The 14168-nt window shown below is 40.7% G+C and overlaps 1 protein-coding gene across 1 annotated transcript; it reads right to left on the minus strand.

Annotated features, from left to right (window-relative positions):
* Positions 1 to 1323: 1323 nt before the first annotated feature.
* Positions 1324 to 13504, minus strand: LOC308410327 (oxysterol-binding protein 1-like). The gene is made up of 17 exons (XM_080903584.1): positions 13178 to 13504; positions 11742 to 11914; positions 11431 to 11639; positions 10170 to 10332; positions 9812 to 9923; positions 9488 to 9671; positions 8202 to 8319; positions 7757 to 7814; positions 7399 to 7563; positions 5749 to 5994; positions 4980 to 5100; positions 4649 to 4752; positions 3080 to 3175; positions 2723 to 2910; positions 2301 to 2536; positions 2139 to 2177; positions 1324 to 1953 (listed from the first exon to the last, which is right to left on the minus strand). The coding sequence occupies exons 2-17, from the start codon at positions 11876 to 11878 to the stop codon at positions 1811 to 1813; spliced, it is 2319 nt and encodes a 772-aa protein (XP_080759710.1). The 5' UTR covers positions 11879 to 11914; positions 13178 to 13504; the 3' UTR covers positions 1324 to 1810.
* Between the last annotated feature and the right edge of the window lie 664 nt (positions 13505 to 14168).

Consider the following 14168-nt stretch of genomic DNA (forward strand, 5'->3'; position numbering starts at 1 on the left):
CGTCCATCCCATGGGGAATGGGAGCAGTAACAAAGGTGTTGCGTTTATATTTTTGTTCAGTGTAGAAAGTTCAAAGAGATGCAAGTGGAAGAAGCGTCATTGGACTGAAAAACCCGAATAAACAAAAACACCTTCAGGATCAGCCAAAGCTTACACTGTGCACTTCAGTCACTTCCCCTTTCATTTAAAACCCACTGTGATAATGTACATTTAAAAATTACCAAAAAAAAATTAAACTATGTATCAATGTGTTTTAAAAACTAATTTAGTGAACCTTAAGAATGAAAACCTGGAAATGCAGATTAAAGAAAAACAGTATAAAGGTGCTGTTTGACATTAGAGCATTTATTTCAGTTTTTCTCTTTGTTAATACAAAATACTGAACAATGCCACGTCCCTCGCCCATCTGAGTCAAGTACTGAAACTCCCTTTTTTTGGAAAATGAAGCCTACCAATATTATGAGGAACCAAAAATACAAGGGAAAAAAAAGTCTACCTTACTACTACAATATGAATTTCTATACATTTATAAAATCAGTTATTTGCAATGATTTTCAATTCTTTATTCTTCACTTTTTAAGTACACTTACAATCAAAATTATGAAATGCACGCACACACACATACATATATCCTGTGTTTTTGGTGTCAACATGTAGTTGCATATGTATGAACATGTATTTTTTTTTTTAATGTTTTCTTCACTCATTTGTCTGTTTTACAGTCAATACAAGAGCACAGCAAGTATCCTGCACTATTTAAAACCATTTTTTTGTTTTGTTTTTTGTTTTGTTTTTTTTACAGTAAATTTGGTTACCGTTCACTTGATTAACAAAAATGTCAAAATATTATTCCAGCATTGTGAAAAAAAAAAAAAGGGGGTAGTTTTATTATTTATTATTAAGGTAAACAGTTATATGAGACAATTTGCAACAACAAGTGCAGGTTCTTCATTTCTAAGGCAAAGAAAGGTTTTGTTTTTTTTTAGGCCTTGCCACACTACAATTTTCACTGTCATACTTCCCACTAGGCCTTGGTAAAGAAAAATAACCTAATTATAAACGTGATAGTGTGAAAGGTCATCTTTTTTTAAAGCACACTGCACAGTGGCCCTGTTGTAAAGTGATGGAAGAGCAGATAAGCAGTCATACATACGAGCACGCTACAACTTTCACTTCATTACGTTAAGACACTAAATCAGAGATTAACAAAAGAAAACTTGCTAATGTCTTGAAGGCCACCAGTTGACAGTTTAATGAAAATTACTTTTAATCATACCTGTATATAAATGTATATATTAATCAGGTTTTATCCCCCCCCCCCCCCCCCCCCCCCCCCTTTATTTTTTTTCTAGAGTTATTACCAAAGCAGATAATGCTATGGGTGACAACAGGAAAAACAAGAAACAAAAAATAAAACCCGAATCACCTCAATCAAACACTCTTGATCTGAAAAGACTGAGCAAACTTGATTTGGAAGCACTGCTCGTTTCACATCCTCCCACTCATGCTCAGCGGGACAAAAGAAAAAACAAACAAAAAAAAAAAACTAAAAAACAAAACAAAACACAAAAGCACCCAAACAGCAAAGAAATTTTCATTCCAGTCCTCTCAGATATGTGACAGCAACGAGGGGGAAACCAAATATGGGACGAGGGAGAGAAAACCCTGCTCTCCCTGTGGATCAGACAGCAGTGACCGTCCTGGAGATCTCTTAGAACAGAGAGCAACTGGAGGGGAGCAGCCGTCAGAGAAGGGGAACAGCAGGCCTTTGATGGTGTCTCTTCACGGCACTTTGCAGTCAATGCCAAGATCAAAAGATGTTGGGACAGCTCTCCCAGCTCCCGCGCTCCTTAGCTTCCCAGTAGCCTCCCTTATAGATGTGAATCTCCTCACCTGTGATTGGGTCCTCGCAGCGCTCGAACCAAAGTGCAAGATAGCTGTCATGAGGTGCACCTGAAAGAGAGGGAAGGACAGAGGGGGGGAAAGAAAAAAAAAAAAAAAAAAAGATCCCCAGAAAGTTAATGAGCTGCTCACTAGAGCAACATGAATTTAAACATGAAATGGAGACAGTTTAATCGATTTTTATCTAAAAAAGAAAAGAAAAGAAAGAAAGAAAAAAAAAAAAAAGGAATACTTGCCTTTCAAGGAGGGATCGGTAACAGAGTCCTCATCGACAGCTTTGGAAGACAAAAGGGGATCACAGAGAATCGTTTTACCCCTTTGTTCCATGATTTTCCCCATGCAGAGAGGAGAGGAGTACGGTAAAGAAAAAGTGAAGCACAAACAAGTTCGATTCTAACCTTCTTCTGATTGACTCGAGGTGCGTTGGCTTGCGGCCTCCCTCTCTCTCTCACGGCGGGCGGTGCGCTGCTTCTCCTCCAGCCGCTGCTTCTCAGCATTGGCCTCGTCCCAGCGACCTTCCTCCATTAAGCGCTGGTCAGGCCGCCGTCGGCTGTCTGTGGGAGCCACGCCCTCTTCAGGCTCGTTCAGGGTCAAGGCCAAGGAAGTAAAGTAGTACATGGTTTCTGCTCCATCGCTGAGGAGGATGACGGAGCACAGCACAGCAGCGCTTTCAGTCACACAAAACTACACCCTGATACTGGCATTGATGCCATCCATGTTTAGGTCTAATGTTTATTTCTGCTTCAGAAAGCTATGTGCGCACCTCTAAATCGTAACTAATGCAGCACAGCCCGGTTTTACTTTTTAGAACAGCACTTACGGTAAAGGGTTTCTTCTCCACAACTCTCTGGCTTTAAGGGTCTGATAGACTGTCTTCTGTTTGCCCTCAGTGCCGTTCTCGCCTCCTCGGCTGCTCTGCATCACCTTGGAGAACTCCATCTTCTCGTCCCATGTGCCCGACAGCACGTAGTGTGCCTTTCCATCTTTATCCATTACCACACCTGTAACCTAAAAACAGAAGAGAGGGGAGGTTACCACAATACCACAATATACCGCCTGTATATTAAAATTTGTCTGTTGGTTCAAACTTGATGCACCTACTGTGTGTGAGTTTTCTTTCAAAGCAAGTCAGAGAAAAACAGACTACATCTATTCAGGTCTTCTGCATCTTTCTCACCTTTCTGGCTACATCTCTGGAGAAGTAGCTGTAAGGAGCAAACTTTAAGTGGCAGCGGTCTCCGGTGGTGTGGTTTACTACGTCTATCTCACCAGACTGGAAGGGAAACACAGGGATACACAGTGAGGAGGGGAAAAAAAAAAAAAAAAAAAAAAAAATCACAAGTGGGGATGATATCGACTAGATAAAAATTTTACTTCACACTCAAGTTAAAATGCTGCAACGCAATGCTCTTACTCTACTTTTTATCTGTAGAGTAAAAATTAGAACTGGAAGCAAAGAAATGGGGTATTTTAATGCTATGTGATGGCAACCAGCCATGGCAAATTCATTTATATAGCACATTTCATTACATGTGAACTCTTTGCGATTAACCAATAAAAAAACAAATCAGACTTTGCAAAGGAATAAAATACACTGTAACACATACAAACACACAGAGTAAAATCCCGAGTCTGTCTGTGAAGGCAGGCATAGTTGCAACTGACCTTTAGGTCAGCAGGCAGCTTGTTTCAAAGAACAGGCGAGCACTAACAGAAAGCTCCCTTAGCACACTCGAATCTAAATCTGAGAGGAGTGAGAAGAGCTGCCCCTGATGACCTGAGAGGTTTGACCTTGTTATAGACACTAAGTCAGAGGTGTACCGGGAGGCCTAAAGACAGAAAGCTATATTAACAAAAAGAAGGACTAAAAGGTAATTCTGTACTGAACTGTAAGTGAACTAAGTGACCGCAGTACAGATTCCTGGGTTGCTTGTTGTGTTTTAGAAAACTAGTCTCTGACAACAAATATCTTCAACACCTCTCTGTTAAATTACAAAAGTTTTTAGACATCCAGTCTAATCAATCATTAGTGTGTGAGGTTACATCAGAGGGAAATGATAAGTACAACTATGTTTAATCTGCATAAGAATGATATTTCGATTCTTTAAGATGGGACCAAGCAGGAATACGTAAAGGTTAAAGAGTAATGGACCAAGGACAGAGCCCTGAGGAACCCCAGATGCTACCAAGTGAAACTTGAAAACTTCTAAATTTTAGATATGAGAACCAATCGAGAACCTGACCTGTTAAAGTGAGTTAAAGCTGTTAAACAAACTGCCAAATAAATGGGAGGGCAGTAGTGGGAAGGGCACCCTGCGTAAAAATCTGCACAGAATGAGTTATGCAGATCTCTGATGACTAACATGTACACGTGTACGTGCAGGAGATCAGATAAGTGTACGGATGTGCTGAAGTACACCCTTTCAAAAGTTTTCTTTGTGCGTTTTCTTTTTGGTATCCACCCTGCATATTAATGTCATTGTGAATCACTGAAGTGATTAAAGGCATCAGTAACTCTATTCAAATGTCACTTCTTTGTTAATGTTACTAGCATGAGAACTTGTTATTGTCTCTCCAGAAAAGACATCATGTCAATCATATCGTGGCAAAGCTGGTTGTAAAAGATAAACCCATGTTTATTTTTCCTTGTTAGGAGCGTCATAACAGATCCTTTCTTGCTCTTCATTCCTGCCTCCTCTGCAGATCAGGCCCTGTGGCCCTGCAACGACGTGTCCGAGCGTCTCACCTGATCGATCCAAAGTTTTCCGACAATGATGTTGTGCACCGTGGTGTTAACTTTCTTCCATGTGTAGTGATTATTGCTCTTCTCAAAGACTGCATGAATTGTGCCTGTGACGAAGAAAAGAAATATGAAACAAACTAAAAAACAAAACAAAAAGCAAAGCAAAACCTTTGTTCATTAGTAATTACCGTTTTATGGTTCAACTAAAGAAAGGTGTGGGCTGGTACACTCTTTAGTCACTTATAAATTCTGATGATAGTTGTGTGTACATCTTTTGTCCTTGACACTATGGAAGAATGGTATGCTTTGTTTTCTAACCTAGCTTGCCTCTTACCCAAAGGCATAATGGAGAGGTACTTCCCCCTGAACTTGCTCGCAACTGTGATTTCTTGTCTCAACGTCCAGCCACGATCAGAGATAGCATGATGTGCAGCAGCAGGTGGGTGGTGACTCACCTGGAAAGAGAAAATGTTTTTCTGATGCAACAAAACATCAAGTCCTATTCTTCGTGAGTCTGAGTCATCCCCAATAGATGTGACTCACATTTAGTCTCATAAATCTGACATGTGACATGACAGCTTTTACACACACACACACACACACACACACACACACACACACACACACACACACACACACACACACACACACACACACACACACACACACACACACACACACACACACACACACACACACACACACACACACACACACACACACACACAAAACCTCCATTTGATTTCCTCCTCTACAAATAATCTATTCAGGATCAACCAGTGACTTTAGATTGTTTTAGGTTGGTGTATTTTATGACAAGAAGGGGCAGAAATATGACACTTTTTGATTTTTTTTTTTTTTAAAAAGTCGCCACTTCATGTCTCCATATTAAAAAAATAATAATAATAATAATAATAATAATAATTCTGGTTCCCTGCCAGCATGTTCAACCCCAACTGCGCAGAAAAAGGAAGCAAGATTCTCTCTTAATGCCAAGTCAGTGGGATTTTTTTTAATTCCTCCTTTCTGACATTCAATCTCTCTCTTGGGTTACAGTTCTCGGTTGGAAAACTTCCATTCTCTTGGTTTTTTTCCTCCCTCACCTGCTCACATAGGGAGCGGTAGCCACTTTCTCTCTTGCGGTCCAGCTCATACGTTTCTCCCAGCAGAGGGTTGAAAGGCTTTCCCGTGCGGTAGACTGTGGTGGAGTAGGCAGACACTGCGAAGGCGGCCACGTAGCACATCTGCTCCAAAGAGTTCTGACACTTTGCGGCCTTATCCAGCAACTCGTGGTACTCGAGGTCCTCAGACAACCGCTGCAGCATGGAGATGGGCTCATTGAAATTAACCTAGAAAGCAAAATGTTTGAAATTTACTTTTATATTTGTGTTATGTATTAATTCCAGCAACAAATCTCACACATGGCTAAGACGTGGATCTGAACCTGATTCAAAAAGCTAGACTGGGTAGAAGTGACCACAGGCTGATCTGTTCAATTCGGTTCTATACTGTCCTGTGTGCATCTGCAGCAGTGCACTGCTTCCTTCTGGGAGAGCTTTGTTAGCACAGAGGAAGCTAATAGCAAAGAGTCAGCAGTTTTTGAGCAATTTCACACTTGCTGCAGTAGTTTGTGACTTAACCACAAACTGTGGTCAGGTTTGTGTTCCCTCTTCACTTCTTGGAAAGTTTTTATTACGCTTTCGGTGACCTTAAGAGTTGTTGTCAGCATATGCATCTGTCTCCACTCTGCTACACTCAATGTGAGCGAGGCCCATCACACACACACTGACACTTGCTATGTAGTGTCACTTCAGTAAAAGTATATATGTGTAGATTGTTAGATAGGTACAGGTATGGTTTGGGTAACGTCTTCTGTTTGGAAAGACCAAATAGAAAAGCTTTTAACAGAAAACCTGTATTGCCAGTTTCTGAAAATCTGCTAATTTAGCCTTTTGCTTAAGCAAAGCCCAAGCCATTTTCTAAACCACAACCATAGATGGGTCAGCAGTGACCTGGCGGGTAGTGTTGCTAAGCTACAGGAAGTCGACATGTGTCAATGTCAAAGTATCTCTGTAATGTGGCAGAGACAAAACTCTTTATTGTTAGAGTGGGGGCAGGGCGACACAATGGCAGTGATAAGTTGACAGAACAAAGCCAAATCAAACACGTGACCATTTATCTCAGCAGTGATCAGTCTGACAAATCAGTTTGTCTGGACTCCTATAAAAAGCCGTGATGGTAGCTCATTTTAGACAACTCTGCTGACCCACATCCTACAAGTGACCTACAGTCGATTTCACAAATAAACAAAATCTGGGCAGATTTGCCGATAAACATCTTCAAAAGCTCTCGCAGAATGCTGACAACCCTTACAGCGGAAAAAGGACAGGGATCAGTATCTACGCTCCAATTTCGTCACACTGAACTGACTGCTGCCACATTCTGAAGGCACTGCGGTGGCATTTAATGATGAGCTTATCATAGATTTTGTATTTTTACTGTAAACGCACACAAACCATATTTCCAATGTGGTTTTAACTTGGGGTAGGAGGGGTGTTAAAAGGCACCCAAATCTTTCATTAATTGAATATTATGAGTAAGACACAAATATTTTAACACTCAAACTCTTTGAGTCTGACTGTCCAAAATGAAGCTGATCAGACGTCTTTTTCAACAGGTGAACAACGAAGCACACATGGAAGAACAACAAGCTTTCAGTAACTCTGACTGGACGTTCAGTAAGAAATCCTTACAGGCATCGGGATCTTAGACAGCTCTTTGCCGATGCAGTTTTTCATGATGCTCCAAAGGTTGAGGGAGTAGTTTGGTTTGTCTGGGATGCGTGTCCGCCTCTTCTTTAAGGGTACCAGCTCCTGGGAGGGGGACTCCTGGTTCATTGCAAGAGGCTCCTCGTTAAGCTAAGAAGCAGAAACGTTTATCAATATAAAACGGAAATGTTTTTGATTTATTACCATAGCAACAAAATCATGTTTAAAGAATATCCATACAACACCCGTCCTACTGCAGCTTTTCATTCAGACTGTGTTATTTTAAAAGATGGGATACAGCATTATAATAAGATTTCAATGATTCGGACAGAATGAGGCCTACCGACTGATCATCTGCACACAATTCACTATTGAGGCCGCTGATATTACTGCTTGACCTTCTGTAAGAGATCAAAAAAAAGCAAATAGATTCTGTTAGTGACGTGAACGTTACTAGTTAATCAGGTATTTTCACATATGAGAAAAGAGAGGCTTAAAAAAAAAAGACCTGATACACACACACACACACACACACACACACACACACACACACACACACACACACACACACACACACACACACACACACACACACACACACACACACACACACCAATCTGTCATTACACAATTTGATTGACTTAAGATAAATACATACTGGAATGTGATACAAGGAAGTGGTCTAAATATATAAAAACAAAGACAAGCCACACACAAAGTCTTGGGGAAAACCCCCAATTAACTCCATCTGTCAATCTGTACCGACGGGTAAAGGGAAAGATACCGACTTGTGAAACTGGGGGTCCGCAGGTACAGTGATAAACTCGGGGGCTTCTTCCATGGCATCAAAGAACTCATTGTCATCATCCTCATCACTGGCCTCACCTTTTCCAGGCCCAGCAGCACCTTAACACAAACAAACATCTAAGTTTTCCCTATACAGAAGCTTAAAGATGATTCTCCAGGTATCACAAAAACAATAAAACAACATGTAATATAGAGCAGGTGTGTCGAACTCCAGGCCCCGGGGGTCTGTGTCCTGCAGGTTTTAGATGTGTCCTTGATCCAACACAGCTGATTTTAATGACTAAATTACCTCCTCAACATGTCTTGAAGTTCTCCAGAAGTCTGGTAATGAACTGATCATTTGATTGAAGTTTTAGATCTCACCCAGGGTGAGATCTAAAACCTACAGGACGCCGGCCCTCAAGGCCTGGAGTTTGACACCTCTGATTCAGAGCATTTAAAGTGTTAAAACAAAAATTTAAAACAAACAAACAAAACAGGAAGTTGCAATTCCTCACATCTGGTTACATGGAATCAGAATCAGGTAATCACGGGTACTGCTACTTGTAAAACTTGACTTCACATTTACCTGATAATTGCCAAGGGGATTTCAAATGGGGGTTTAGTCAATAACGGAGTAATTAAAAAGTTTGATGAGACTGAAACTGATAATGTTCTTTTAGTTTCACATCTTGATTCTATTTTTCTTGCTAAGTGCTTGATCACAAGGACTCTCGTATGTCAGCCACAGAAAATCTTGGTCACCCAGGAGTTAGCATCTCCCTGGTTCCCCTGATAAAAAGCCAATGAAATTTTTCGCAGGCTCTTGGATTACCACTGAAAAATATCTCTGTGGGAAATGAGGTTTAATGAGTTTTGTTCAGAAATCGAAGTCGAATGCAAACAGTTGGTGGCCCCACATCTTTGATTTCGAAAGAGTTGTACGCCACATGTACCTGATAAGAGTTATAATAGTTTAGTATTTTATTTTCATTTCACTTTGACTTTTGGTTTTGAATTCAGTTTAATTTCATTTAGTTTTCAGAATCGATTTTCATATTTCAGTTTAGTTTTTGTTGTTTGAAAAATTAGTTTTAGTTTAGTTTTTATTATTTTCAGGGTTAGTTTACTCTTTTTACTTATTGTATGGAGGTCAGAAGTAAGATTTACAAAATAAGTGCTGGTATTACAATAAAAACTTTCTGAAAACATTAACTCACACTCTTGTAGAATGTCAATAGACATGTGCATCATCCTTCATTGTTATCTTGTCAGAATCACAACTTACCTTTATTGTCTGGACTAGCATTAGCCTGTGCGGCTCCTCTGAATGCTCGCTCGAGGTGATTGTGCTGTTTGGCCAGTTGCTCTAAAGTCTCCTCCAGCCGCACTCTCTGCTCCCGCTCAGCCTGCAGGGCCTTTTGCCATCGCTTGCTGTGAGTTTGTGCCAGCGTCAAGAAGTCTCGGCACGCCTGAGAAGCATAACATTGAAACACTTTTCAATGTGTTTCATTGAAAAGCTGCGCAGTAATACATAGACAAGGTCTTCTCTGGTATATATACATTATATATTAAAAACTCAGAGATCAACACACAAGGATGTCAGACTTACATTGATCATGGCGTTAGAGGTGATGCGGAACAGAGTGGCTCTTTCTGTGACTTGGCGAATCTTATCCCCAGCCTCTCCAGTCAGACGTAAACCATCCAGTTCTGCTAATGACCTGAAAAAAATATGAACTTTGGATGTTTGGACAATATGTAGTCAATTTACACATCAATGATTTTATAACAGGACTCTTCTGCAAATGGTACAAAACATCTGAATATGGCACTGAATTACCAAACCTACAGAATTATAACTTCAAATTTAGAGCTCACATAGTAGACTAGTAGAGACATGAGGCATAAATGAGACTGTTGCCTGAAGATTAAAGCAAAGAGCAAGGCAAAATGGGTTTAAGTCTGACCTCTGGAGGGCAGAGCCATGCTTTGAGATCAGATCGTTGCAGGTGCTCAGATCCTCCACTTTGTTGCTCAGGGTTCTGAGAGCAGACTGGACTTCTGAATTTTGTGACCCACCACCTTGTGTGATGCGTGGTGACGATGAAGGGAAGTCATCGCCCGAGTCATCTGTTAGGAAATCAAACAAAAGGAAAGGAAAATTAAATAAATAAATAAATAAATAAATAAATACACTTGCTAGCCACTTTCTAAGGTACACTGTTGAACTGCTTGTTAATATCAAATATCTAATCAGCCAATCACATGGCAGCAACTGAGTGCATTTAGGATTGGTCAATGCGACCTGCTGAAGTTCAAACTGTGCATCAGAAAGGGGAAGAAGTGTGATTTAAGAGACTCTTAAAGTGTCATGGCTGTTGAGAAGATATTCAGTGAGCAGCTGTTCTCTGGACAAAAAATGCCTTTCTGATGTCAGAGGTCAGAGGACAGAGGACAGTCAGACTGCTTCATCTGACAGGAAAGCAACAGTAACTGAAATAACTACTCTTTACAAGCCAAGGTGTGCAGAAGAGCTTTTCTGAAGGAACAACACGTCCAACATCACATACAAATGGACTCCAGCAGCACAAGATCAGGCCGGGTGCAACTTCTGTCAGCTAAGAGCAGGAAACTGAGGCTCCAATTCACACTGGCTAATCAAAGATTGGGACAAACATTGACCTGATGAGACTTAATTTCTGCTGCAACATTCAATGTTTCAGGCCGCTGCTGGTGTTTTTACTAAAGGTCCCAGAGTGTGTCCACTCCATAGTACCAACTGAGCATCATTCAAACACCACAGTCTACTTGAGTATTGCTGCTGGCTATGTCCAGCTCTTTATGACCACAGTGTACCCATCTAGTACACTGCCCGGCAGGATAACACAGCATGTCACAAAGCTCAAAACATCTCAAACTGTTTTCTTGAACACGACAATGAGTTCGCTGTGTTCAAATGAACTCCAATCACCAGATCTCAAGCCAATAGAGCACCTTTAGGGTGTGGTTAAACATCATGAATGTGCAGCCAACAAATCTGCAGCAACTGTGTGATGCTATAATGAAAATACAGACTAAATTTTCTGAGGAATGTTTGCAGCACCTTGTTGAATCTTGTTGAAAGGAAAAGGGCGTCCAGCCCAGTAGACACAAGGTGTACCTAACAAAGTGGACATGCGTGTAAATATGTACAGAAGCACTAAATAATTCCCCTGAAGTCTGTTTTACCTGACTCTGCCTGCATGCGGACAGCCTTGGCTTTGGCCAGCTCCAGGGCAGTGATCCATCGCTGACGTTCCACCTCACAGCTGGCCTTGAGGTGATATGTTTGTGCCCCTCCATTGGAGATGACAAAGTTGCAGGCATCATCCACAGTGATAGTAGCTGTAGCCAAGTTGATGGTGCCCCGACACGTGTGACCCATCTCTGCCTGGGTCCTAATAATCAGAAGAGCCTCATTTGACTTTGGGAATAAAAAGTAACTAAAAAGAAAAGAGAAATATCCTTAAACTATACCAGTGTTCTACAGAAAGGTGTACCTGTAGTATGACAGCAGCCCATTGCTCAGCACAAACCACCTCCGCTGATAACCTTTGATGTAATTTGTCCACTTGAACACCCATCCTTTGTATGTGTCTCCAGGAGGGGTGGGAGTGGGGGTCTTGGCTTCTGACATCACACCCCCTAAACTTAAGCTACAGACTGGAGGGACCTTGAGGGGGAAGATGGAAAGTTGTATCATTTACATAACAAGACTGGCTGATACAGTGATTCGGTGAATCAATTAGGAGCCAGTTCCTTGAATTCTCAGGTGTGACCATTCTCGGCGTTCCCCAGGCGAGGCTTTAATTTAACTGAAATTGCTTTTGCAATGTGGGTGCACTGGGTTTGGAACAATCTGGTTAAGGACTAAGGTTGCAAAAACAGCATCTTGCTTTAAATCACATGCTTTCATCCTGTTTTTTTAGGCCCCCATGTGAAGCCTTCTGGTTAAGATGTTTGCATTTCATTCACCTTCTGATTACCTTCCCCCCCCCCCCCCCTAGCTCTCGATGTCATTTGTCAACCTCTGCTTTCAAAGGTGCTATATAAATACAGTCTTAGTATTGTGACTTGTTTCATCAGCACAACAATGGACAGAACACGTTTTTTTTTTTTTTATAAAAAGTTCCACAAATGTAATTCACTGAGCTCTTACAAAGTAAATTTTAACAGTTGTTATATAACCTGAATATATAAAACACCTGAATATCTCTGGATTTTAAACCAATGGTCCAAATTTAATGTTAGTTTGAACTGTGTGAAGTCAAATTCACATTTTCTGACATTCTTAAACACAAACAATTTCACTTCTTTTCATTGACTACAACCCTATTTCCAAGCTGAAAGTCTTTAATATTGATTATTAATGAGTGTCAACACTGATCTTTGAGTGTGCAATGACAGGTCAAAGGTCGGCCGAGAGATCAATACATACCGACTACTCGTGACACGTTTTACCAAAATTAATTATTATTTTCGCCTGATGAAGAGATTAATAAAAACTTTTAGTGTTATTTTGTCTTCTTACTGATAAATAGTCCAAATATTAACAGTTTTGAGTCAGATTTGAGTCTAATTCAGTCCAATTCTCTTTTAGGGAAAATTACTGTAATTTAAGGGGCAAACAGAACAACAACAACAACAGGTTTTAACAACAGTAACTGGATAAATAAATCAGATAAATCTGAACATACTGACGAACTTGACAACAGAGGTTAGCCTACATTAGCCCCAGTTAAGATAAATGACAGTGTCGGTAACAACAATTCATCGCTGATAGGAGCTTAAAGTGAATAAACTCAATCTGACACGATTGTTCCAAGTTATTTAGCTAGTGTCTGCATATTTAAAAAGCATTGCGAAGAAGAGCAAATGCTAAACATTGGCTTCATCACTAGCTAGCTTTCAAACTCGCCGATGGCTAAATGTTTACCTTGACGTGTCCAAAATGAAAGATCAGGCAACCAGCAGCCGGGTGAAGTCACTGCTAACTCTGATACCCATACGACACTGGCTAGCTGAGGAGGCTAACAAACCAACACAAGGCAGCTAATGGGGCAAACAAACAGACCGAAGACGTCGACGGCAACAACAGTGCGACTTTAAAACGAAGTGACAGCAACACGTTTTATTGCTGCCCCTCAATATTTGCGTGTATAAGGTTCATTCTACAGCTGCGTACACCCACAAATATCTATAGCTAGCTAGCTACATCTAACTAGCCTAATGTTAGCTCGCTGGTTACACCCGGTGCAGCAGTGCTGGGTCTCCGTGTGGAAACACGCAGCTATGGCTAACTACGTTTAGCATTAAGCCAAACTACACATCTTGACACATTTAATTCATTTATAAAGCAACAGTCGCTACACTGTTCACAGTTAAGGTAACTACGGTTAATACTTTATTCCACCAACAATGACTTTACATGTTAGTGTAACGCAACTGAGAGGAAAAAAATAGACATTTACCCGTGAGGCAATAAAACATTGCGATTTTTTAATAATTACAATCACTGTTTTGTAATCGCTTGACACTCGTGACATGTAGTGGTATGTAATACAGGTGACTATAAACATGGCCGAAGTTTTCCAGAAGAAGTACAAAAATGCGACTCCGGTGGGACTCGAACCCACAACCTTTGAATGTCTGCATCTATGCCTAGAAGTCCAATGCGCTATCCATTGCGCCACGGAGCCACCTGTTGCACATGTTGAACACTATGGTATTTATAGTGTAAATAGGTCGAACTCGGGGGTGATATTGTCAAAGGTTTTAGATTGTGATTTCTGGGGTTGTGAATATTGTAATATAGCGTACATTGTGTATAAATAATGTGAAACTGAGCCCTTACTTCAGAATTGAAACATCCTTTCAGACAATACCAAGCAATAAACGTTCATTTTCACCCTATCGTTTTAGAGAGG

The sequence above is a fragment of the Rhamphochromis sp. 'chilingali' genome (assembly GCF_963969265.1).
Source record: "Rhamphochromis sp. 'chilingali' genome assembly, chromosome: 1".
Classification (NCBI taxonomy): domain Eukaryota; kingdom Metazoa; phylum Chordata; class Actinopteri; order Cichliformes; family Cichlidae; genus Rhamphochromis; species Rhamphochromis sp. 'chilingali'.